Here is a 23,674-nt window from a genome sequence, read left to right as displayed (position 1 = left end):
GGGCCGCTGCGCGTCGGCGTCGGCGGGGACATTTTTTGGACTCGCTGGCCCCGGTCCCTGGGCGCCCTTCCTGCCCCGCCGCGGGGCCGGCCGCCGCTCCGGCCCCAGGATGCAGAATGTGATTAACACGGTGAAGGGAAAGGCTCTGGAAGTGGCTGAGTACCTGACCCCGGTGCTCAAGGTAAGCCGGGCCGGGCTCGACGGGGTCCGGCTGCCAGGCCCCGGACGCCCCGCGCAGGGACGGGCGCCCGACGGCACAGGGCCCCGGGTGGGACGTCGGGTAAAGTGCACCCCCCTCCCACCTGTTCCCGACGGGGGTAGGTGTGAGGGTGGGACCCGACCCAGCCTCGTGCCTGCCGTCTTGTTGGGCTTTTAAACTTCGAAGGGAAGCTCTGGGCGTGCTCGGGTCCCCTCCCGTCTGTCCTCTGCAAGTCTGATCTGGGTACGTCGGGTTGAAAGATGATTAGCAAAGATTTAAATTCTAATGTCAGAAGGCTTTTAAACTTTGAAAATAAGGCTTTTGTGTATGTGTGTGTGTGAAATCAGTGTTTGGTAGCTAAGTGACAGAAGGTCACACTTCCAAGTTTCGCAGAAAGTCAAAAGTATGAACTAGGTTGGTGACGGATAGGAAAGAAGTGAATTTTAACATTGAACTAAGATAAAGATCGAAATCTTCCCTTTTCCAAGCTTTTAAAAAAATAGAGTTCTAACTGGCTCTTAATGCACTGAACGGGTAAGGAACAGCTTTTGGCTTCCTCAATCTATCATTTCAAATGCATACATCTATACATACATACATGCGTATGTACAAATAGATAAAGAACACAGTACAGCATTTTTAAAGTAAAAGCTGGTGTATTAGCTGGCAGAGTAGTGAGTGCAATTGGTTTTTATTTCAAAAATGTCTAGAACAGCATTCAAGTTTTCTTTTTAGAACACCTAGGGTTTTATTGTTGTTCTTGGAACTTCATTTTGTTTTCAGAAAAGCAAGCAATAATAACGAATGAATGGCAAACTCTTTGCTTACTTTTGCTTTTGTTTTGTTTGGTTCTTTTAAGTGTTTGACTAGAATTTTTCTAATCTTAGAGTGGAAAGAAATACTCTGATAAGGTAGGAGAGAAAGTGGACAATTTTACTTTGTCCCCTTTCTTTGATAAAGGGGTATATTAGGTCTTTCATACTTATTTCCAATCTCTTTTGAAATGTTACTTTATTGTGCCAACTAAGAAATAAGAACTTATAAATGGGAGCCTTTTTTCTTCTTCACTTTTTTTTGTTCATCGTGGGGCTTGAACTCTGGGCCTGGGTGCTTTCTCTAAACTCCTCAGCTAAAGACTAGTGCTCTACTACTTGAGCCACAGCACCACTTCTGGTTTTCTGGTGGTTAATTGGAGTTAAGACTCTCGGACTTGGGGCTGGGAAGGTGGCTCAGTAGTAGAGCGCTTGCCTTGCATGCCAGAGACCCTGGGTTCGATTCCTCAGCACCACATAAGCAAAAAAAAAAAAAAAGACTCTCGGACTTTCCTGCTGGGGCTGGCTTTGAACCTCATCAGATCTTGCCTCCTGAATAGCTAGGATTACAGGCATGAGCCACTGGTGCTGGCTTTCTTCACATTATTATTTTTTTTGGGGGGGGGTCCGGTCGTGGGGCCTGAACTCTGGGCCTGGGCGCTGTCCCTCAGCTCTTCAGCTCAAGGCTAGTGCTCTGCCACTTGAGCCACAGTGCCACTTCCGGCTTTTTTCTTTTTGCTTATGTGGTGCTGAGGAATCGAACCCAGGGCCTCGAGCATGCAAGGCAAGCGCTCTACCACTGAGTCTCCTTCCCAGCCCCTCTTCACATTTTTATTAGTATGAATTAGTTGTACAAGGAGGATTTCGTTTGTATATATATTCATATAATGTGTCTTTATGAAACTCACCCTCTAAATGAGAATTTTGTCTTGCTTTGTTTATATTTGTTTACTGTGAAAGATTATTTGGCAAGCTATTTAAAATTTGAAAGTAATTTTGATATTTGAACCCTGAGCTTCTTTTGAATGTTATGTTACTCTTTTAAAGTATTGTATCTACCTAGAAATATAACATCTACCTAGGAATATAACATCAATAATAAAAAATTGTTACAAGTTTTTAGTTTCAGAGTAAAAGACTTCCCAAATTAAATATAAAGTGGTATTTTATAGGACAATTGTTAGATTTATGATGTAGAATTGTTAAAAGGGATTAGTTTTTCACCAAACTGTGAGGGAAATGTTAGCATGTTAGTATGCGTGGTGTATACTTTTTAGTGTAAAGGAAAGTAGAATTAATGATCTTTCTTTCTCTTTGTTATACCTGTGATATACTGTTGCTTAACACACAGAATCCTTGTAGTATCCTGCTAGACTAGGGAAAGCAAAGGAGGGAAGAAATGATGACTTTAGCAAGCAAAAGTTAAACTGTGTTTTTTACTTAGAGGATTTATCAGAAGTAATAACCTCTTTTACTGTTTTGTCCCTGGATTACATACCTGCTCAAGCCAAACCTGACCTCTTTATGAGCTTTGCTGCTAGGATTTTGCATTTATTCTTTACTTAGATGGGAAATGCTCTACCTGTTGTAGCCTTAGGTCTCTTAAGGCCTATCTAAGTAATGCTTGGCACATAGTAGTAAAACAATGAATAATGTTCAGTAATGAGTTTTTCATTTTTTATAGGCTACCACAAACTTCCCTATAACGAAGTTTAGAAAAATTATTTAATAGCATTCTTGATTAGAGGAGATAATATTGTCTTCGAGAATAAGGAGAAATGTTAAGTGATTTCTAATATTATGAAGTTTAAATAAGACTAGGTAAATTAAACACCTTTAACATATTTTTACATAAAGATTTATTACACAATCACGGTAAGTCTTAATATTTTTAACTTCTTTCTTAACAGCTATATCTTATTGTATTAGTCACATATTGTAATCAGTATTGCATATCTTTGTAGTCAAGTACTGCTGATATATATACAGGTTAAATATGAAGGTATAATAATATCTAGATATATACTTGCCATTACCTAAAGGATTCCAGGTAAGTAGTTGTTTCTACAACTTTTTCTTTAATTGAAAGTGAGAGATGATATAATGCAGCTACTCTTTTTGCTTTCTTTAGGAATCAAAATTTAAGGAAACAGGTGTAATCACCCCAGAAGAGGTAAGTATTGGAAGATATTCTGAAGTCTTAGGTTTTTTAATATTAAACTTAAGTTTTTTTATATTATATTATATTCTTACTTTGTAAGAAACTGGGTTGCTTTGTAAGAAGATATGTTGAACTTTCTGACTTGAATAAAAGCAGATTTGGGTGACTATATTAGTGGCTTACACAAATTTATACTTCCCATAGAAGAGAAGATGTAACTTCCTTCTCAAATTTGCTACCACTTCTCATGTTTTTCTTCAGTTCCTCTTTGTTTAGAAATGAAGAGGGGGGGGGCCTGGGAAGGTGGCTCAGTGGTAGAGTGCTTGCCTTGCATGCCTGAGGCCCTGGGTTCGATTCCCCAGCACCACATAAGCAAAAAGAAAAAAGCCGGAAGTGGCGCTGTGGCTCAAGTGGTAGAGCGCTAGCCTTGAGCTGAAGAGCTGAGGGACAGCGCCCAGGCCCAGAGTTCAGGCCCCACACCGGACCAAAAAAAAAGAAATGAAGAGAGGGAATGGAAAAGATTCCCCCAGGCACTTACCTTTTTTCATGTTTGTGTTCTATCAGCTGTGCAGTGAACTTGCTAGTGTTTATTCTCTTGGCTCTGACTATATCAAATGTAGAATTTTTATGCCATCTATTTGGAAACTTTGGTCCATACTTGTATATTAAAATTGTTTTCTTAATATTCAGCATGGATTTCGTTTTGCTCTTCCCATTGTTTGGCACTAAATTTGTTTTTCTTGTTAATGATTCTTTTAAGAATATGATAAAGCCTTTAAAAATTGTTATGTTTCAAAGAAAAATGAAAGTGCTGGGTTAATAAGTCAGTTGTTGAAGGCTTGGCTAACATGTCCAAAACTCTGGATTTAATAACGTTATAAAATACAAAGAAAAAGGAAGAAGAAAACATACGGAGTCTCTGTCATTGAGATGTACTTAATATTTTCAGAGATTTTCATTGAGGTTTAAATTTTTATATTTAATAGTAAAGTACATTTTGGTACCTTAAATTTAGTAATTTCGTGGTAATTTTATGTTTTGGGTATCATTTATTTCAATGATAACAAGTGATAAACCATGCAATATTTTTTTCCAAAATTAATTTGAATTTTTGTGGATATGAGGAACATAGAGTTTAATAATAATAGAAATAAATCTTCAGCCTCAGTTTGGTGCTATTTGCATTTTAATTGATAAATAGCTCTCAAGATTACCTAGGGTGATAAGTTTGATGTTTTGCCACCCTATGTTTCAGTAATACTCAATTTTTCTCTTTTTTATGTTCCTTGTATATGCTGAATAGTTTGTGGCAGCTGGAGATCACTTGGTTCACCACTGTCCAACATGGCAATGGTAAATAATCTTTTTTTTAATATAATTTAATTGTTATTATTAAGGTGTTGTACAGAGGGTTACCATTTCATAAGTCATGTAATGAGTATATTTCTCCCTTTGCTTCCCCTAATTTTCCCCTCCCATTCCTGTCTATAAGTTGCAAAGTTCTTCCACATAATGTATACTGAATACCATGATTGCATTTGTTCCTCCCTCACTATGCCCCCTTTGGCCCTCCTAAAATGACATAAATACCAAAAGCAAAAATGAACATTACCACCAACAGCAACAGTGAAATCTGCTGTGTTTTTATTTCTTGAAGTTCATTTCAGTAATAGGTTTTTTTTTTTTTTTTTTAACTCGAATTGTGGTGCTTGAACAATGGGTGGGCCTGGGTGCTGTCCCTCAACTCTTCAGCTCAAGGCAAGTGCTCTACTATTTGAGCCACAGCGCCACTTCTGTTTATTGGATCAGAGTCTCATGGCTTTTCCTGCCTGGGCTGGCTTTGAACTGTGATCCTCAGATGTCAGCCTCCTGAGTAGCTAGGATTACAGGTGTGAGCCACCTGTGTCTGTCAATAAATAGTATCTTAAATGTTCAGCTGAATTAGGCCTTTGCGTTCCTACCCTAAGGATATACTTCTTTAGTCTGACTGTGTGAATGCCTAGCATCTTGTATAAATTATCATGTCCAGTTATATTTTAGATCTAGCTTCTGCATATAAGAGAAAATATGCACCTTTGTCTCTGAGCTTGGCTCATCTCACTTAATATCATTTGTTCTAGGTCCATCTAGTTCCCTGCAAATGACATTTCTAATGGTTGTGTAAAATTCCATTGTGTTTAAATACTACATGTTTTTGATCCACTCACTTATTGTAGGGCATGGGTTGTTCCCATAACGTGGCTATTGTGAATAGTACAGCAGTGAACATGGATGCAAGTGTATGTATGGTATCCTGGCTTGTGATGTTCTGGATAGATGCCCAACAGTGGTGTGGACTTGGGAAGATTTATGTTTAGTTTTTTGAGAAACACTCCAGATTGCTGTCCAGAGTGGTTATACTAGTTTTACAGTAGGCACTAGGCTTCCTCTTTCCCCACATACCTGCCAGCATTTATTGTTTGAATTGTTCATGTTGGACAATCTAACTAGGATGAAATGGAATCTCAAAGTTGTTTTGATTTGTGTTGCCTTTATGGCCAGGATGTTGAGCATTTCCTCATGTGTCTATTTGCCATTTCTTAATGGTAAGGAATCTTAAATGACAGTTGGGAAACTAATGAAAGGTATGATTTCATAATTTTTTCACTTTGCAAATAGATGAGTGCCTGAAAACCAGAATGGCAAGTTTATTAAACAACATCCTTGTGGTACTTAAAGTAATAGAAGAAAAAGTGGGTGTTGGATCTAGTTTATTTTGCTTTGTTAGCACAAGAGATTAACACATTTGAGATAAAGCTATTCTTTTTCTAGGTTTTCTTTAATAGCTTCTAGTTCTGATCTTGGGATTCTTTAAAAAATAATGATCAGAAGTTTAGTAAATTTGATCCTTTGTTTTAACATTTCTGACAAGAACAGAAGCACCAATTTTGTGGAGTTTCATATCCTTCAAAACAAGAAAATATGACCATGTAATATAGTCTAACAAATTCTCAATAATGACGGAATACTTTAAAACAATTGCAGTTTCATTGTTTTTAAGTACTAATGGGAAAAACTCCCTAAGAAAGTGGTCCCAATATTTGCAGAATAATTTTATTTAGGTGAGAATCATTTGGAATTAATCACCTGTTTGCATGAACTACTTCAACTTGTTATATCCTTTCTTCTTAATACTTTTTTTCAATTGTAATTGAAAGGTACACTTTAAGTTGTAAAATTAATAGTTCTTTCTGGATCCATCAGAAAATTGAGTTTTAGAGCAAACTGCCACTTGAAATCTGGAGAGATGGGCAAATAAAGACAGCAGAGATCAGCATACCCTAGCTTTATCTGTGCTCAATTTTGTAGTTTAATCTTTAAAATTGAAGCTTACAAAAGCAGCAGAACTCAATCATATGCTCTTAGGCTTCTGAAAAACACCACATGATACCTCAGTTCTGAACAAGTCTAGTAGACAGATCACAGAAATATCTTCGAACAAATCTTCATAGAGTAACTAGGAGAAATGTTTAAGCTGGTTCAGACCCAACTAGTGCTCTGGTGTCCCTTGACTTGAATTTTGCTTCTTCGTTCTGATTATGTGACTAAACAACTTTTAAACCTTAGTTTACTTACCTTTATGTTAGGAACATTAATGTGACAGTTACCAGAATTGGCCAGAAAGCGTCTTAGAGTTCTGTCCTGTACTTACTATGCAGCCTACAAAACATCTTTGTTTTTAAGTGTTGCAATTTTCAGTATTAGCATCTGTGATTCAAAGGATCTTTTGTCTTCTAGGTCCAATTTTAATACAATGATAGAAAAAGAATCTTATCAACCACCTACTCTGTTATGTAATTTTCTGAAGCTGTTTTTGAGTGTGTGCTTTTGAATGGTACTTCAGGGGTAGAATACAACTCATTAAGGAAGATAAAATTTTGTTTTGTTTAAAGGCAAATATATTTGTTACTAGTTTTGGTCTACTACTATTTTTTATTTTACCATTTTTGTCTGATATTTAATCTGTGTGTTTTTTTTTTAGCTATGTCGGCATCTCTTAGTGTATTTTACTTATATTATGTTCGGCTTTTCCTTACTCTGACATTAATCAGTTGATGGTATTTTAAAGTATATTTTGTATTTTCATGCTTTTCACTGTTTCTAAAGGGCCACTGGGGAAGAAATGAAAGTCAAAGCATACCTACCAACAGGCAAGCAATTTTTGGTAACAAAAAATGGTAAGAATATATTTGTAGACCTTGCAATTATATTGGAAACACCAACAAAAACATTTACTTATAGTTACTAATCCTAATTTGTGCTAAAGCTGTCCTTAAATTTTATTTTAATTTGGAATTTAAATTTAGATTTGGGTTTTCTATTCCTAGAATGTTTCTTTTAGTTATTTTGCAATAAAAGAAAAAGGTCTATTTGTTAAGGTATGGAGGAAGAGGACCCTAAAAGAAGTGAGAATTCTCCTGAGTTATTTTTAAGTTGATTTCAGAGTCTTTTTAGCTATTTGGTTTAAATTCTTTTTTTATATAGAAATTTTTCATATAAAATGTCAATTCTACATTTGACATCTAAGTTCAAATTTAAAGATATTGTTATCTATGTTCCACTAAAAGGTTGCCTTAGGCAGGAAGCATGTTTGGAAACAAATTACGTCTTATTTATAAAGTTAATTTTAAAAGCCATCTTACTAGGTTTGATTGTCATTAAATATCACGGCTTAAAACATGAATTTTGTTCTAATTTTCCCCATGTACAAAAGGGAACATATGAAAACAAGTTTTTTTCTTTCCTATACTAAGTATTAGGATTAATTTTCCTTGTTTTTTTATCAAGAGATTAATAGCAACTTGTTGACCTCTGTTATGTTTTTGTGTTGTAATTGTTCCGTTTTTAAACCTCTGGACTAATAATAGTCACTGGTTATACATTGGCCTTACGGAAAATTTGTACCAGTGTTGCATAAGAAATTAGAATTTAGCAGTTCACAAGAATTTTAAACTCTTAATGAATCACTACAACTTAAATATGAATTATGAAGTTTGCACTGAAAATGATTTTAGCTTTGTAATCCTGAGGTCACCTCTATCACCAGTGGGTATGACAGGTGGCACTTTGATGTTCTGAGAGTACAGCTATTAATAAAAGATATTCATTAGCCTGAAATTGAGCAGTGTCATCTGTCTTTAGCCTGCTGTTCTTCATGGTCCACTACGATAAAGGAACACAGATTATCTATTTATCTTCTAACAAAGCAATTTAGGGAAAGATGAATATAGTCAAATAATTATGTCTGTGAGCTGAATGTAGCTCTTAATCACTTTGAATAGAAGTGAAATAAATTCACATCATACTGTGGCAGTCAAAATATGATTTTTGGAATAAACCTTTTTGCTAATGAATTTGTGGTTGTCAGATTGTATATTAGTAACTGTATTTACTATTTTTATAGTACCATGCTACAAACGGTGCAAACAGATGGAGTATTCAGATGAGTTGGAAGCTATTATTGAAGAAGATGATGGTGATGGAGGATGGGTAGATACATATCACAACACAGGTAAGAGAGTGTAGAATGAATAGTCTTGGTAAGCAAAGAAGATACATAAGTATACTTCTGTTCCAGCAGACTAACCTACAGTAGTAGAACAACAAACTGAAAAAAGAGAAAACAGAAAAGTCCTTATAGTATACTAGATTTCTGTAGTACCTGCTGCTTCTGTTGAACCATAAAAATATTCATGTTTTTTTTCATTATTCTAAGTAGAGGGAAAATAAAGCCAGTCAAAAATATTGAGTATATAGATATATATACACTTTGCTTTAGAATCTTTTAGATGTCATGCCAGTGCTAGGTTTATAAGCTCCTCTATATCAATATACTGTGCTATATCAATATACTTATTTCCCCCAAAGAATTGGCATGTAGAAGTTTTTAAATAACTTTGAATCACTACTAAAATAAATTTTACATATTGTAAGGTTTGTGAAGGTGAATTTCATTGTAGAATCCTCAGAAGTTGTTAGATAAAATTTGCTAAATAGGTCAAATTAAAGGATTTTATAAATGTATGTCTATAAAATGTAAATCCATTATTTGAAATCCTGAATATGCCTTACTATTCTAAGTCATAAAACTGTCTTGCTACTTCGTACTATGCAAATACACAAATGTGATATTGTGTTACTTCCATAGCTAATTACCATTTATTACTTAATTTTAAGGTAGCTATGTTTAAAGTATAAATCCATGTTCTAAAACCAAGGTTTTTCCCTCTGGGTTTTAGAACTAGTATGTATTCTCTCAGTAGTACTTATAGTATTATTTCTCAACTGTGACACTGTTGGCTCAGTGGACATTTGGATCTTTCCTATAGATGCCAGTAGCATACCCTAGTTATGACAGCTAAAATTGCATTTAGACATTGCCAAATCTTCCATGAAGGGCAAAATTACTATTCTTGAGAGTTAGAATGTACCTCCTTAGGCATTCTCTACTTAAGCTTTTTGCCTTATAAAAATTGAATGATGTAAGAACTTGGGAAATAATTTCAACAATCTTTCCCCCCTCCCTATTCTTTTTTTCTTTGCAAAGATCTTTCACTACCTGTCTAGATTTTCCATGGTTGGAAGAAGTAGGCAGCACATAATAAATTGCCTGTTGACAGTTGGAGATAGCACCTCTTTTTGTCAAGTTACTCTATTGTCTGTTTGTATTTGGTATAATGATCACTACCCCAGATTTCCAGGAACTATTCCAGGGCTATTTATCAAAGAGTTTCTAGAGACTTGGACACCTACAGAAAAGTTTGCCCTAGTTATAGAGGACAGGTAACATCATTTTCACGAAAAATAAATGGTACTAATACTTCATTCATTTAATGTAGGTAGTAAAGTCTAACTAATGTTTATGAGAGTGCTTAATCAGTGCTTCCAACTGACTTAGGTCAGTTCCCCTTGCTTCAAATCTTCTTTTTTTTTTTCGTGTGTGTGTGTGTGTGTGTGTGTGTGTGTTCGTGTTCATGCCCTGTGTGTGTGTATGTGTGTTCGTGTTCATGCCCTGTGTGTGTGTGTGTGTGTTTGTGTTCATGCCCTGTGTGTGTGTGTTCATGCCCTGTATAAGTCACAATCTCCTAAAGAAACAGAATAAGATTCAAATAGATGTAACTATAAATATAGATAGGTAAATTTGAAAGAATTAGCACATGCAGTTATGTAGTTTGGCCAGTATTAATTTTGCCCGGTATATCCTTAAAGGCTTTTTCTTTTAAGATTTCCAATTGACTGAATGAGATTCAATGATGTTTTCCAGGATTGTCTGCTTTACTCAGTACTGACTTAATCTTTACATGTAAACAATAAGTTTTAGCCAACCTTCCTTAACAACCTTTGTTTGTGTTACCCTCATTAGAATCATTTGAGCTTTGTTTTGCCAGCTGTGTCCTACTTTTCTTAAAGAGTCAGATTTAATAATTTATTGCTGTATTGCCTTTTGAAAAATGAGGAAGTTTTTGTTTTATGTACAAGATTCAATGAATCATTTTGTAATATCAGTTTGATTTGCTAACATTGGGAGTTAACTGTTGCAAATCCTGGTCATTACTTAGTACTTTTAATAAAGCTAGTCTGAAGTAAAAGCTTCAATACTACACCTGTGGATTGTGACATCTTCCATTTGTAAAAGTAAGCTATTAGCATTAGTATTAGTATATGTTGAACAATATCAGAATTTAAGAAGACTATCAAAATATGCTTGTAATGCATATGAGAAATGGAGAATATTATATATTTAGATTTTTCTCTTTTTCTGTAGTGATTTTTAGGTACTATTTTCTTTGAATGTCCTATTCTTGTTAAATTGTCTAAATGACAACACCGAGACTTTAGGAGTATGTAGCCATCTAGTGATGTTCAGAATAAGATTCAAATAGATGTAATTATAAAAATAGGTAGTACTTGACAGACAATAGTTTCTGAGGAATTTGATCAGTGAGGTACGGTGCAGAGTAACTGAACTAAAAATCAGCTCATAGATTTTAATTCCAATATCAGAACTGTATATAAGACTAACTGATTTATGTCACTTCTCTCCATGGAGAGAAACTGTTATGCTTACTTTACACTACAGTGTTGATGAGATTTTTTTAAATGGTTTTTAAAAATTTCTTTATTGAGATTAAGTAATTACATAAATTTCACAATATTGTGGGATAGTGATACTTAGCTAAGGTCACAAACATTTTAACCTTCACAAAGCAAATTGTCATTATTATGGTCTATAAAGCTTGTGAACTCTACAGACTTTGGCAATACAGCTATACAACACTACATCTATTTGTTCCAAATTCTTTCCTTTTGCTTAGTGTAAGTTGTTCTCTTTTTCTCTCCCATTTCTTCCCTCCTGTAGCTGTCTTGGAGTTGTTTAGTTCGCTTTCATCAATGTCCAGTGCAGCTGATGGCCCCCTCTGCTGTATTTTTTCACCCGTTTCCTTCTGATTCTGTGCCCTCCTAGCTTTCCTCAGATGTGCACATGTCTATGCCCTATGTGGGACATATAGAGAGTCATCTAAAACAATATGACAAATTAAGAAGAAGTCTTTTGTTTCTTGAGTCCTGTTTACTTTGTTATATCTCGTGTTTTGAATTTATCATCCACATATCAGGGAGACTATGCTGTTTGTCTCTCTGATCTGGGCTTATTTTGTTTAACATGATTTGCTTTAGTTCCATCCATTTCCCAGTAAATGCCATTATTCTTTCTAATGGCTATGAAATATTCCATTGTATATAGGTACTACAATTTATGGATCCCTTTATCTGTAGAGGGGCATCTGGGTTGTTTCCATATCTTGGTTATTGTGAACAGTGCAGCAATGAACATGGAGGTGCATGTGTCCTTGTATCCTGGTTCCTGTTGCTCAGGGTAGATGCCTAGGAGTGGTATAGCTGGGTCATATGGAAAGTCTGTTTAGTTTTCTGAGGAACCTCCAGATTGCTTTTCAGAGTGGGTGTATTAGTGTACATTCCAACCAGCAGTACAGCTGCATCTCTCCCAGCATTTGTTGTTTGATTTTAAGATATAGACCATACTGACTGGGGTAAGGTGGTATCTCAGAGTTGTTTTTATTTGCATTTTCTTTATAGCCAGGATGATGAACACATTTCCTCATGTGTTTCTTTGTCATTTTTATCTCTTCTTCTAAGAAGTCTCTCTTTAGCTCCGTTGTCCATTTAATGATTAGTTAGTTAGTTTTGGGAGGGATTAGTTTCTTGAGTTCCCATATATAATGGATTATTGGTAAGATTTAAATAGGGTATGGAAACAGTAAAGTGTAATACAGTTACTACTGCTTTTGAATATCCTTGACTTTTGAAGCAAGCAGCCCATTAACATAACCAAGACCTAAAGGGGAGAAAATCTTGATACATTTAATTAAATTTTAAATATGAGTCTTGTAGTCTTTTAACCTTTTCACTTTCTTAGGAGATGATGTTAGAGAATTCAAACAATGAAAATGAGAGATAGTAAATGAGGAATGATTGAGGAAGATATAATTCATTGTGAAACATTTTTATTAGTAAAATGAAAATAATTGTGATATATTGTTTGTAGCTTGAGGTAGTATTAGAATTATTAGTTGCTATTAGAATTTGTAAAGATGGTTAATATTTGCTTTTTCACTTCAGAGAAGTTGAGAATTTAAAGTTCTTATTGCTCTTATTACAGTAGATGGAATGTTTACACCTTAATTTTGGTTACTGTTTTCTTCTGAATTTTAAACAGGTATTTCAGGAATAACTGAAGCAGTTAAGGAGATTACACTGGAAAGCAAGGTACTGTTTAACTAGGTATTATTTCTAAAGTTAGTGGTCTAGTTTTTTGTCTAAGATCACCTATATCTCTCCTATCCAAATGTTGCTTAGTGTGATTATCATACTTTTTTATTTTATTGTAAAGATGCTATACAGAGGAATTACAGTTACATGAGTAAGACAGTGAGTACATACTTGTGAGCAACTCCAACTACTTTTATCTCCTTTCATTTTTCTAGGACTACACACTGAAACACTACGGCTTTCTAATGCTTTCCTTATTGGTAATTTTGTAGTCTCCTTGAGAAGATCATTTTAGGGCTGGGGGCTTGGTTTAGAGTGCTTATATCACAAATGTACTATGCAATATTAGGAAAGATAAGGAGAAACATATCTGATATAAACTACTAATTTAAGTACTTTTAATAGAAGATGATTGTACATGTGGAGTATTTGGGAAGATTATCTACTTTGCTGAATAGCAGATACTAATACTAAATCTACTTAAATTTTGTAAATAAATATTGCAAGCAATTTTAACACTTCATTTTTTTTAATTTGGTGATAGGGTGTTTGCTTTTGTTTTCAAAAGTTTAACTGTGTACATTATCCAAAATCATGATACTTTGAATAGCCAAAAGTTAAATTAAGATGTTGGGGGAAGAGTAAGATATAATTCAGTGGAATTTTTCTGCCTTAAAATTTTCATTCAATTCTAGTTGTATATATTAAATTTGCTTTCCTTTTCTCAGGACAATTGCACTTACCTTCATATTTTTTATATAGTTTTTAGAAATGATATGAAAAATATTAAAAAGTACTTTTGCTCACCTTAATGCTTGCTTGCTTCTCTCTCTCTTTCTTCCTTCCTTCCTTCCTTTCTTTCTTTCTTTCTTTCTTTCTTTCTTTCTTTCTTTCTTTCTTTCTTTCTTTCTTTCTTTCTTTCTTTCTTTCTCTGTCTCTCTCTGTCTCTGTCTCCTTTCTTTCTTTCTTTTTTTAAATAGTTCTTTTAGAAAATAGAGTGTTTGAACAGAATATTTTGGCCCTGTTGTCCATAGGAAACATTCCCCACCATAGCTTACTAATTTAGGGAATTATTTCTTTTCTTTGGGGTCCGATCGTGGGGCCTGAACTCTGGGCCTGGGCGCTGTCCCTCAGCTCTTTGGCTCAAGGCTAGCATTCTACCACTTGAGTCACAGCGCCACTTCCAGCTTTTTTTTTTCTGCCTATGTGGTGCTGAGGAATCGAACCCAGGGCCTCATGCATGCAAGGCAAGCGCTCTACCACTGAGCCACCTAGCCCTAGGGAATTATTTTTGTGTTTTTGTTTCTTTTAATCTTGTTTGTAATTGGAGCTTAGAGAAAGTATAAGAAAGCAAAATGAGTATTTTTTTTTCAAATTTTCATTTGGGATTAAAATTTATTGGCATGTGAATTTATTCTCTCCCTTTTATTTTACAAATTAATGGGTTTCCCTATGACATTTCATATTTAGGTTATACTTAATCGTGCTCTCTCTCTTGTCCTCCCCTTTCTTCTGGTCTCTCTCCAACAAATAATCTCCCTTTTACATTGATGCTTTTTCTTTATTTTGAGGTCTTGATTCCACATTTGAAAGACCTTTGCTTTTATAATCCTGTTTCATTTTATGATATCAGTTCTATTCATTTCCCTTAAAATAACATAATTTTATTCTTCTTTTGGCTGAATAATACTCTATTATGTATAAATGCCATATTTTTTTCATCTGCTGATGGCAACTTATAGTCAAGTTATTTTGAGTTCATAAATTGTCTAATGTGAATATATATAGATCTCTCTCATATGTTGACTTTGTTTTGGGTTTATAAGCAGAATAAATCCTGTGGCACTTGTTTTATTTATTTATTTTTGAGGAGCCCCTCCCCCCATGCAGATTTCTTTCTTCCTTCCCCACTGAATTGTTAACATCATTTATTATTTTGATGATAGCTATATGAGTGCCATTCTGGCTGTGTGAAAATAACTTCACTTGTCCATTCAGTGAGAACTAAATGCATTTTCCTTGTTGCTAAGGATGTGCAACATTTTAAAATGTATTTATTTATCTGTTCAGTTCATTCACCTTTTTAATGATTTTTTTGGTGTTTTTTTGAGTCCTTACATATTCTAGATAAAAAATCTCTTGTAGAATGAATATCTGGCAAATTCATTCTTCATACTGGGGTATTGTTTATTTCCTATGCAAAATGATGCAATTGTATTAATTCTTACCCTTTTTCCTGAGCAACTGGAGTCCCAATTCAGAAAGTTATTGTCTGCCTCTGTTTATATCTTGAAGCATTTTTCCCTACTGGTTTCAGTCTCAGGACTTATATTAAGATCTTTCATCTACTTTGAATTGATTTTTCTTTAAGGTGAGAGACAGGTGTCTAATTTCAGTCTTCTACACCTAGTTATTCAATTTTCTCAGTACCATTTGTTAGTATCCTCTCCAGTGTATGTTTATGGCACCTTTGTTGAACATCATGGGCTTATTTCTTGAACCTCTGTTTCATTGGTCTTTGTGTCTTTATCTGTGTCTTTTCTGTCTTTAGTAGAATTTGAAGTCAGGTAGTCTCATATTTCCAACACTACTCTTTTTGCTCAGAATTGTTTTGACTGGAATCTCCTGCTTTCATATGAATTTTTTTTCTATTTCTATGAGGAATATCATTAAATTTTGATGAGGATTGTATTGAAAGTATAGGTATTAAGTATAGGTATTAAAAAGTAATATAGCATTTTCCACAATTTTCTATTGAGCTATAATACAGTACTGAACTGGAATATAGGAGTCTTTCAGCTTTATATCTTAATTTTTTCTTCCAAATTTTATGTTTTCATTGTAAAAATCTTTTACTTCTTTGGTTAGAATTATCTTTTACTTCCTTGGTTTTTTTGGTGTTTTATTTACTTTTTGATGGTATTATCAATGAAGTTATTTTCTCTTAGTTTGTTGATTGTATATAGAAAGATGACTGATTTTTATCTTAGCACAGGAAAGTTTATCAGATGTAAGAGTCCTCTAGTGGAGCCTTTAGTCTTATGGAAACATTTTTTTTAAATGTCTACTTTTGGAATGTTTGAATAAGGAGAAATAATGCAAATGATTTTCCTGCTTAAGAAGACCATTTACTCCTGCTACTGTGTATTATTCCAATTTAGAACAACAAATGGCTTAGTAGTGTGGATTATATAACTTTTAATCAGTTGGTGGTGGTTCTTCAAAGCATTTTAAAATAATGGTAATTTTCATAGCATCCTAGCTAGAAAATATTTTTCATGTTACTTAATACCAGATTAAATTATATTATTTTTATTTAGTCTATAGAATACTTGCTATCTGGATCTAAATAGTAATCTTGCTTGTTGAAATCTTCCCTATTTTGCTATATTATATGAATGTTACTGGCATTACTATTCTCGTGAATGACAACTTTGTCAGATTTGTACTTATTGAATGATCAGCCAATTTTTTGTGTGTGGGGGTTACATTTTGAGTATAAAGATAGATTTTTTTGTTTTTAGTGGAAAATAAACCATCTTTAACAAAATAGGAAACTAAATGTTCAGATTATTAATCAATTTTAGGTTTTCAAAATACTAGTTTTGGGTAAATTATGCCTGTTATGGTTGGCTAGTGATTTTTTTCATAGTAGACTTAACACTGTTAAGAAATCTAATGTTTTAGAATATAAAGTTTGATAACTTCTGAAAAAGAAATTGTTAACATATTAGAATGCAATACTGTTAGATTTATATTTTCTACTAAATATATTATGATTTATAAATATAATTTTTAGATTATAATTATAAGCTATCGTAACTTTGAACTGATTTTCTAACTAATACATTGAGTACTTAAAACTACTATATTGGGCTGGGAATGTGGCTTAGTAGTAGAGTACTTGCCTAGCATCCACAAAGCCCTGGGTTTGATTCCTCAGTACCACATAAACAGAAAAAGCCAGAAATGGTGCTGTGGCTCACAGGGTAGAGTGCTAGCTTTGAGCAGAAGCAGCTCAGGGACAGTATCCAGGCCCTGAGTTCAAGCCCCAGGACTGGTAAAATAAATAAATAAAAAATAAAACTACTATATTGTTTGGAGTTCAATTGATAACAATTTTTAAATGGTTAGGTTAGATGATTTATGTTTCCATAATGCCTTTGGTGGTGTTTTAGTCACCGCGCTCAAAATGATACTTTTAATATTGATTTATAGATTTGTCATCACTGGAATTGGAATTTCTTGAGATAAGAATTTCTTATCACTCTTACTTTCACTATTGTTAGTGTTGTGCTATCACATGCATGTTTAGTGTTTCAACTGAAAGTAAATTGAACATACTTAGATGGCTTTAAATATAATTAATTTCAAAGGACAGTATAAAACTCCAAGACTGCTCAGCACTATGTGAAGAGGAAGAAGAGGAAGATGAAGGTGAAGCTGCAGACATGGAAGGTATTCTAGACTTGCTTTAATCCCATGAGAATATTGATTCTGTTATAATTGGTAATCATATGGAATAGGATTCAGTTACAATGAGACTTAAATTTTTAACATTTAGCAGCCTACAGGATATTTTGTTTAAATTTCATCTGGGCAAAATTAATTTTGATCTCTAATTTTGACTGTTTTATTTTATTTAGAACATAATCTTGTCAGCATTGTTTCTACTGGGACAAAATCACCAGGACTACGTCTTTGAAGTCTTTAGCTGTTTTTATTTTTCTGCCCAACTGTTAAATGTTGCTATATCTTAAGATTTCTCCCTTTTCATTCCTCTTTCCTTCATCTATCTTCCTCCTTTACTCTTTTTCCCCCTCCCTTTCCCTTCCCTTCTTATTCTTTTTCTCTTCTCCTCCCCCCCCCCTACTTTTTGTTTTTTCTTTTCTTTCTTGGCAATGAAGAGGAACCAGCATAGGAGATAATGAGGAAGTAGCCAGTGAGGTAGGAGGAAAGCTAGGATATAATACCTTAAAAGCAAAGGAAAGAAAATCCTCCAAGGGTACAGGAGTAAATCATGCCTACTAAAGGTCTATTAGAATGATGTATACAAAAATGAAAATGGGGCATTTACCATTGGCTGCTGTCAAATGGAAGTTGCTGATAAACTTAAGTGATTAAACTACCTTTTATGTAAGGCTCCCTCTTATCTGCATTTCCACTTTCTATGGTTTCAGTTGCTTATGGTCAAGTATAGACTGAAAATATAGCCTGGAAAATTTCAGAAATATGATAATTATGTTTTAAATTACATGGCATCATGAGTAGCGTGATAAAATTTCATGCTTGTTAGCATCCTCATCTCATTCCTCATGCTGTTCCATCCATATTGTGAAATATTCCTTTGTATAGTATACTGATGCGATAAATGCTACCTGCCTGATAGTCCCTTAGTAGCTGTCTCAGTTACATGACTGGTTGGTATTAGTGCTTAATTTAAGCTAGCCCTTATTTTACTGTTAATGGCCCCCAAACACAAAAGTAGTGATTCTGGTAATTTGAATATGTCAAAGAAAACCTATAGAGTGTAAAGGTGAAAGCTCTTGATAAGGAAAATCTTATATTGAGGTTTCTAATCTACAGTGAGTAGATCTTTTGTTCATGAAATTATGAAGAAGAAAGTTGATGCTGACTTTTCTGATACATGTCAGGATACAAAAGATAAGTCCACATAGGTATTAGCTGTTCAGTTAATCTGGAAAAAACATTATAGGATACTATATTATTTGTGGTTTCAGGTATCCACTGAGGGTCTTGAAATGTATCCTCTTAAAATTAATAAGCCATTGCTTATAATAAATAGCCTTGAAAACTTATGCTGCCCAGTCACTAGGAGTCTGTGCCACAGTATTATTCAAGAATCTGCTTTGGAAGTGTGGAATTAACTCACTAATACTTGTTCAGTGTTTTCATTTAGAACTAAAGCAAGCCAGATGCTGGTAACTCATAATCTGTAATCCCTGCTACTCAGGAAACTTGAGATCTGAGCATTGCAGTTTGAGTCCAGCCTAGGCCTGAAAGATTGTGAGATTCTTATCTCCAGTTAACCACCAAAAGCCAGAAGTAGAGCTGTGGCTCACTTGTATACTAGTCAAGCACTAAGGTACAGTGTTCAAGCCCCTGAGTTCAAGCTCAGGGCCAGCACACACACACACACACACACACAACCCCAACTCCCCCCATGTTTGGATAATACACTGGAGTAATATAGCATTTGTTTAAGGAGCTTCCTTGAGTTTGATTGATCTTTATTCCTTTATAACAGAATATGAAGAAAGAGGACTGCTGGAAACAGATGAGGTTTGTAAATTTGGAGGTTTAATGTGAATGAGTGAACATGGGGATTAGCATTCTTTAAATAACATTCATCTTTCAAAGTAATTTTTATTTGGTTATAACAACTAAAATTTAAGCATTGAATTTAAAGTTCATTTTTAATAAAATACAACATAAAGTGGGAAAAAGGGTTTCTGTAATTTTGCATTCATGTTTTTTTAATGGCTAGTCATCTTTCTCCATTATTATGTGCCAGGCTACCCTAGATACAAGAAAAATAGTAGAAGCCTGTAAAGTTAAAGCTGATGCTGGAGGTGAAGATGCAATCTTGCAAACGAGAACTTACGATTTATACATCACTTACGATAAATATTACCAGACTCCACGATTATGGTTGTTTGGCTATGATGAGGTAATAAATAAATAAAAATATCTTTCTATGTAAGCCTTTTAAATTGTTTCATTTTATTTCTTTGATAGGTCTATAGTATATATGATCTTTCAGATATTAGAAGTAATTTGTCTTAGTTTATGATTAAATTTTAACTTATTTTGAATAAATTATGAGTTATTCCATGGGACAATCCTGAGAAACATGAATGATCTCTTTCCATCATGTTCAAAAGATGAGGGAAATTGAATTCTATAGGTAGTATTAGATAGGGTTTGGGACTATGTTTGTTGGCTATATCACATATTTTTCCTTAAGAATTTTTTAATATACTTAAATTAGAGGATAATTGCAATAATCTTAATTTGTTTAATTACAGTATATAACTGTAAATGAGAAACCAGAAAATAGATGAATTCTTACGGTTTTAAATGTTTAGCCCCAGCTTTTCTTTTTGTGGATCTTTTTAGATTAGAAGGTGGCTAATGTCCCCCAGTACAGAGCCATTATTTCCTCCACCGCACCTCCATACTTTGATCTAAATAAATTGTAGCCTTCCCCTCAAATAATGTGGTAATTCTGACATTCTAAATTGCAAGTGACCTGAGATAAGAGGATAAATAGAAACAATGAAATTTAAGGTAAAATTTTTAAAAATAATTTCAAAGTACTTTTGTATTTTAGCAACGGCAGCCTTTAACAGTTGATCACATGTATGAAGACATCAGTCAAGATCATGTCAAGAAAACAGTGACCATTGAAAATCACCCTCATCTCCCACCTCCTCCCATGTGTTCAGTTCACCCATGCAGGTCTGTATGTCTATTGGGAAGAGGGAGAGAGTGTGATCATGTATGTGTGTGTGTATGTTCCATGAGTTTATTATTTAGGAATCTGTAAACATAGTACCCAAATGGGAAAATTTATTTTATAAGCAAATAAAGTTCTCTGTTTTCTTTTTTTGAAATGTTCTTATGCTTAGTTAAATATAGAAGAGAAAGAATCTGAGTAATTTAAGGCACTAAGAATATTTCTGTTTTCTGTGGTTAGTTACAGAGTTTTTTTGTGACTGTGAGGTATAAAGTTAACCTCCAGTTTCTGCTAAGGATTGAACCCAGGCCTTTCTCATGTTAGGCAAGTGCTGCACAAACTCAGTTATACCCCACCTCTTTTGTTTGTATTTTGTTCTGGAGTTACTGTCTTGCTAAATTTGCCTGGTTTGCCCTATATTCAAGGTCCTTCTGCCTCTATATCCTCATTAGTTGGGATTACAGCTTTGTGTGACCATATTCAGTTCTGTTTTATTATTTGGCATTTTCTTAGTATTAATATATTCTCACAGGGCCAACCAAATAAAGTGAAGCTGTATGCTTGGTTTGTTCAGAATTTTTCTTTTAAAAAAGGTACATGCTAATTTCATTGGTTTGGCTATTTCTAACAATTTGAATTTCTATTTTTAAGAAAATGCTAATTTTCTTTGAACAAATTAGATGAGACTTTTAGGTTCCTCCTCCCTACTATTTTAGGTTTATATTGTTCTTTGTTTTTAGAAAAACAATACTTTGTAGGCATGGTAATACATATACATCTGTAATCCTAACACTAGAGTGTGAGGCAGGATGATCTCAAAGCTGTAGATAGCCTGGGCAATATATAGTGAGACCTATCTCAGAGAAAACTGAAAAATGAACAAATAAGTTTAGCATTATCTTCTCATTTTCTGCATACTCTTTATTTGTAAATTTTATTCCATAAGACTACTTTTCTAGTTTGTTTCTTTCAAGCACTTTAATATTCCTAATTGTGAAATTTATTAGGAGTTGTTAGGATTTTTTGTTTGTTTTGTTTTTTCCTTCTGCTTTTCTCATGTCTCCACTTTCACATTTCAGGTCAGACATAAGAGTGTAGGCTGAGGCATATGTGGGTCAGTTACTGTGTCTCCTGTTTCTGCACAGTCATTATAAGAATTCAGCCTGTGAAAAAGGACAAGAGGCCTAGTTTCAATTTTAAATTACCTGCAAGGTTTTCTTTTTTTGAGAATTAATCTGTTGGTTTCTGTTAAGATTTAATATTTTAAGATAATGCTCGTAGAAGAGAGGTGTGTCTCTGAGGTGTAAATTTTCTTCAGAAAAGAGATAAATGGTCATTCATTATTGACAAATGATTAGGAAATGGGATATAAATGTAGCAGAAAAGCTGAGGGCTTATAAAATGAGAATATTTTCAGTCTTTCCATTTGCTTCCTCAGACTGCTAATACATGTGCCAATCGATACAGTACTGTTGTCTTCTGAGTGATTACCTCTATTATGAAGAATTGCTCATAAAACTGAACTGACATTATTTAAACCAAAGGATGTATGAAAGACTTTATTTTGTATGTTGTATATTACTGTTTTTCTTAGCTTTATATGACTCAGATTAGTTTATATGACTTGGCTGTTATGCTCTGTGGCAAAGGAGAGAGACTTATTGGTGCTTTGGATAGGACAGAAACTTCATAATCTGATAAGTTTATAGTACCCAGTAAGACCAAATAAAATGTGTGTGTGCATGTGCATGCGTGCTGGTAGTGGGGTTTGAACTCAGAGCCTGGGTCACTGTCCTCTTTCTTCACAAATGAAAATGTACTTTTTCTACTTTGATTTAATTGAGCTAGGCTAATAACATATGTCATTTGCTTTTAGGCATGCTGAAGTGATGAAGAAAATCATTGAGACTGTTGCAGAAGGAGGGGGAGAACTTGGTGTTCATATGTATCCTTATGTGTGTGTATAATTGGTAGAAAAATGGCTACTGTGAATATTGTTTGTTTTAAAAATTTATTATAACTTTCAAGACACAGTACTAGTGAAATTTTTTTAAACCCTAGTAAAGTTATATGGTGAAAGGCCAGCCATGTTCAGTTGATTAGAACTATTACCCTTGTTACAGAGGTAACCTATTGAGTATCTTTTTTAAAAAATATATTTTCCAGTTCTTACCAAAAATCTGGTTTCCTGTCAGGTAAAAGTAATGTTAGGTTGTGTCAATCTGAGATCTCTCTGATGCAAAGAATTTTGTTTGAACAAATAGATTAATGAAAACAAAGTACAGGAAATGCTCTGTAACAGATTCTATGGCAGGTACGTATATAACCTAGATGCAGTCCATTATGAGGGGTTTTCATTTTATTTTTCCTGTTTGTGCTAATGTTTTCATACTTTTATCCTGCCATACTTTAAATTCACACAAGTTATAACAAACTTAAGTGCAATAAAGGGGCAAAGTAAATGAGTAAATTTTATATTTGTTTAAATAGGGATAATTTTGTTCTCATAATATCAAAGTAATTGTGTCTATTTGAAGTTTGCATTAAGAAGTATAAGCTCAAATCTTGGATTAAGTGGGCAAGCAGTCTTTAAGGCATAAGGAGCTTGTTAGATAGAAATTTTTTGTCATAGGCCTTTTCTGATATATTTTTAATATGGATAATTGTATGGATTCAAAAAGCTCTTTACATATCTTGTTTTCCTTAGTTAAATACTTTCAGGTATCTTCTAATTTTTTTGAAATTTGTACAAGCTGTCATTCCAACAATAGAATATGACTATACAAGACATTTTACAATGTAATGAAGAGAATATAGAGTCTATCATGATTATTGGTTCTGATTTTTAAAGAATTAACCCACAGATGTGACCATTGACCATATTTACCAATATCTACAATTTCTCTAATAAAGGGACTTATGTGTTTATGCATTAAATAAAAAGTTCTAGCAGCCTTATTTGTTTAATAATAAAAACGAGTGTGAAGACATAGTCTTTTTCTTACTTCTCATCAGAAATTTATAGTAAAATATTTTCCTAACAATTACTTAATTGGAGATATATCTTTAAGAATCATGACAGTGTATTTTGTGTTAATATTTATGGAGAGATTATTAAATATGTAGCAGTGTCAGAACTAGTACTAGAAAATACTGTAAACTAGCTTCTTCATCCCTCTTGTTTGAGTTTTGTT

At 34.0% G+C, this 23,674-nt stretch overlaps 1 protein-coding gene across 1 annotated transcript; it reads left to right on the top strand.

Moving 5' to 3' along the window:
- The first annotated feature begins 6 nt into the window (after nt 1-6).
- Nucleotides 7-23,472, top strand: Atg3 (autophagy related 3). Its single transcript, XM_013028564.1, has 12 exons — nt 7-181; nt 3,143-3,184; nt 4,476-4,525; nt 7,319-7,389; nt 8,616-8,723; nt 12,948-12,997; nt 17,377-17,458; nt 19,269-19,303; nt 19,536-19,691; nt 20,355-20,482; nt 22,357-22,425; nt 23,202-23,472. Exons 1-12 carry the CDS (start codon nt 110-112, stop codon nt 23,281-23,283), a joined length of 945 nt encoding a protein of 314 aa, XP_012884018.1. The 5' UTR covers nt 7-109; the 3' UTR covers nt 23,284-23,472.
- Nucleotides 23,473-23,674: the final 202 nt, after the last annotated feature.

This window comes from Dipodomys ordii, unplaced genomic scaffold (genome assembly GCF_000151885.1).
Source record: "Dipodomys ordii isolate 6190 unplaced genomic scaffold, Dord_2.0 Scaffold111, whole genome shotgun sequence".
NCBI lineage: Eukaryota > Metazoa > Chordata > Mammalia > Rodentia > Heteromyidae > Dipodomys > Dipodomys ordii.
Note: the sequence above shows the minus strand (reverse complement) of the source record. Positions and strands in the feature narration are given on the sequence as shown.

Excerpts from the sequence above, each read along its gene's own strand:
- Atg3 (XM_013028564.1), top strand. The coding sequence starts at position 110 with ATGCAGAATGTGATTAACACGGTGAAGGGAAAGGCTCTGGAAGTGGCT. Across the intron at positions 12,998-17,376 it reads AGATTACACTGGAAAGCAAG|GACAGTATAAAACTCCAAGA; the intron begins GTACTGTTTAAC and ends TTAATTTCAAAG. Across the intron at positions 22,426-23,201 it reads GGAGAACTTGGTGTTCATAT|GTATCTTCTAATTTTTTTGA; the intron begins GTATCCTTATGT and ends AAATACTTTCAG.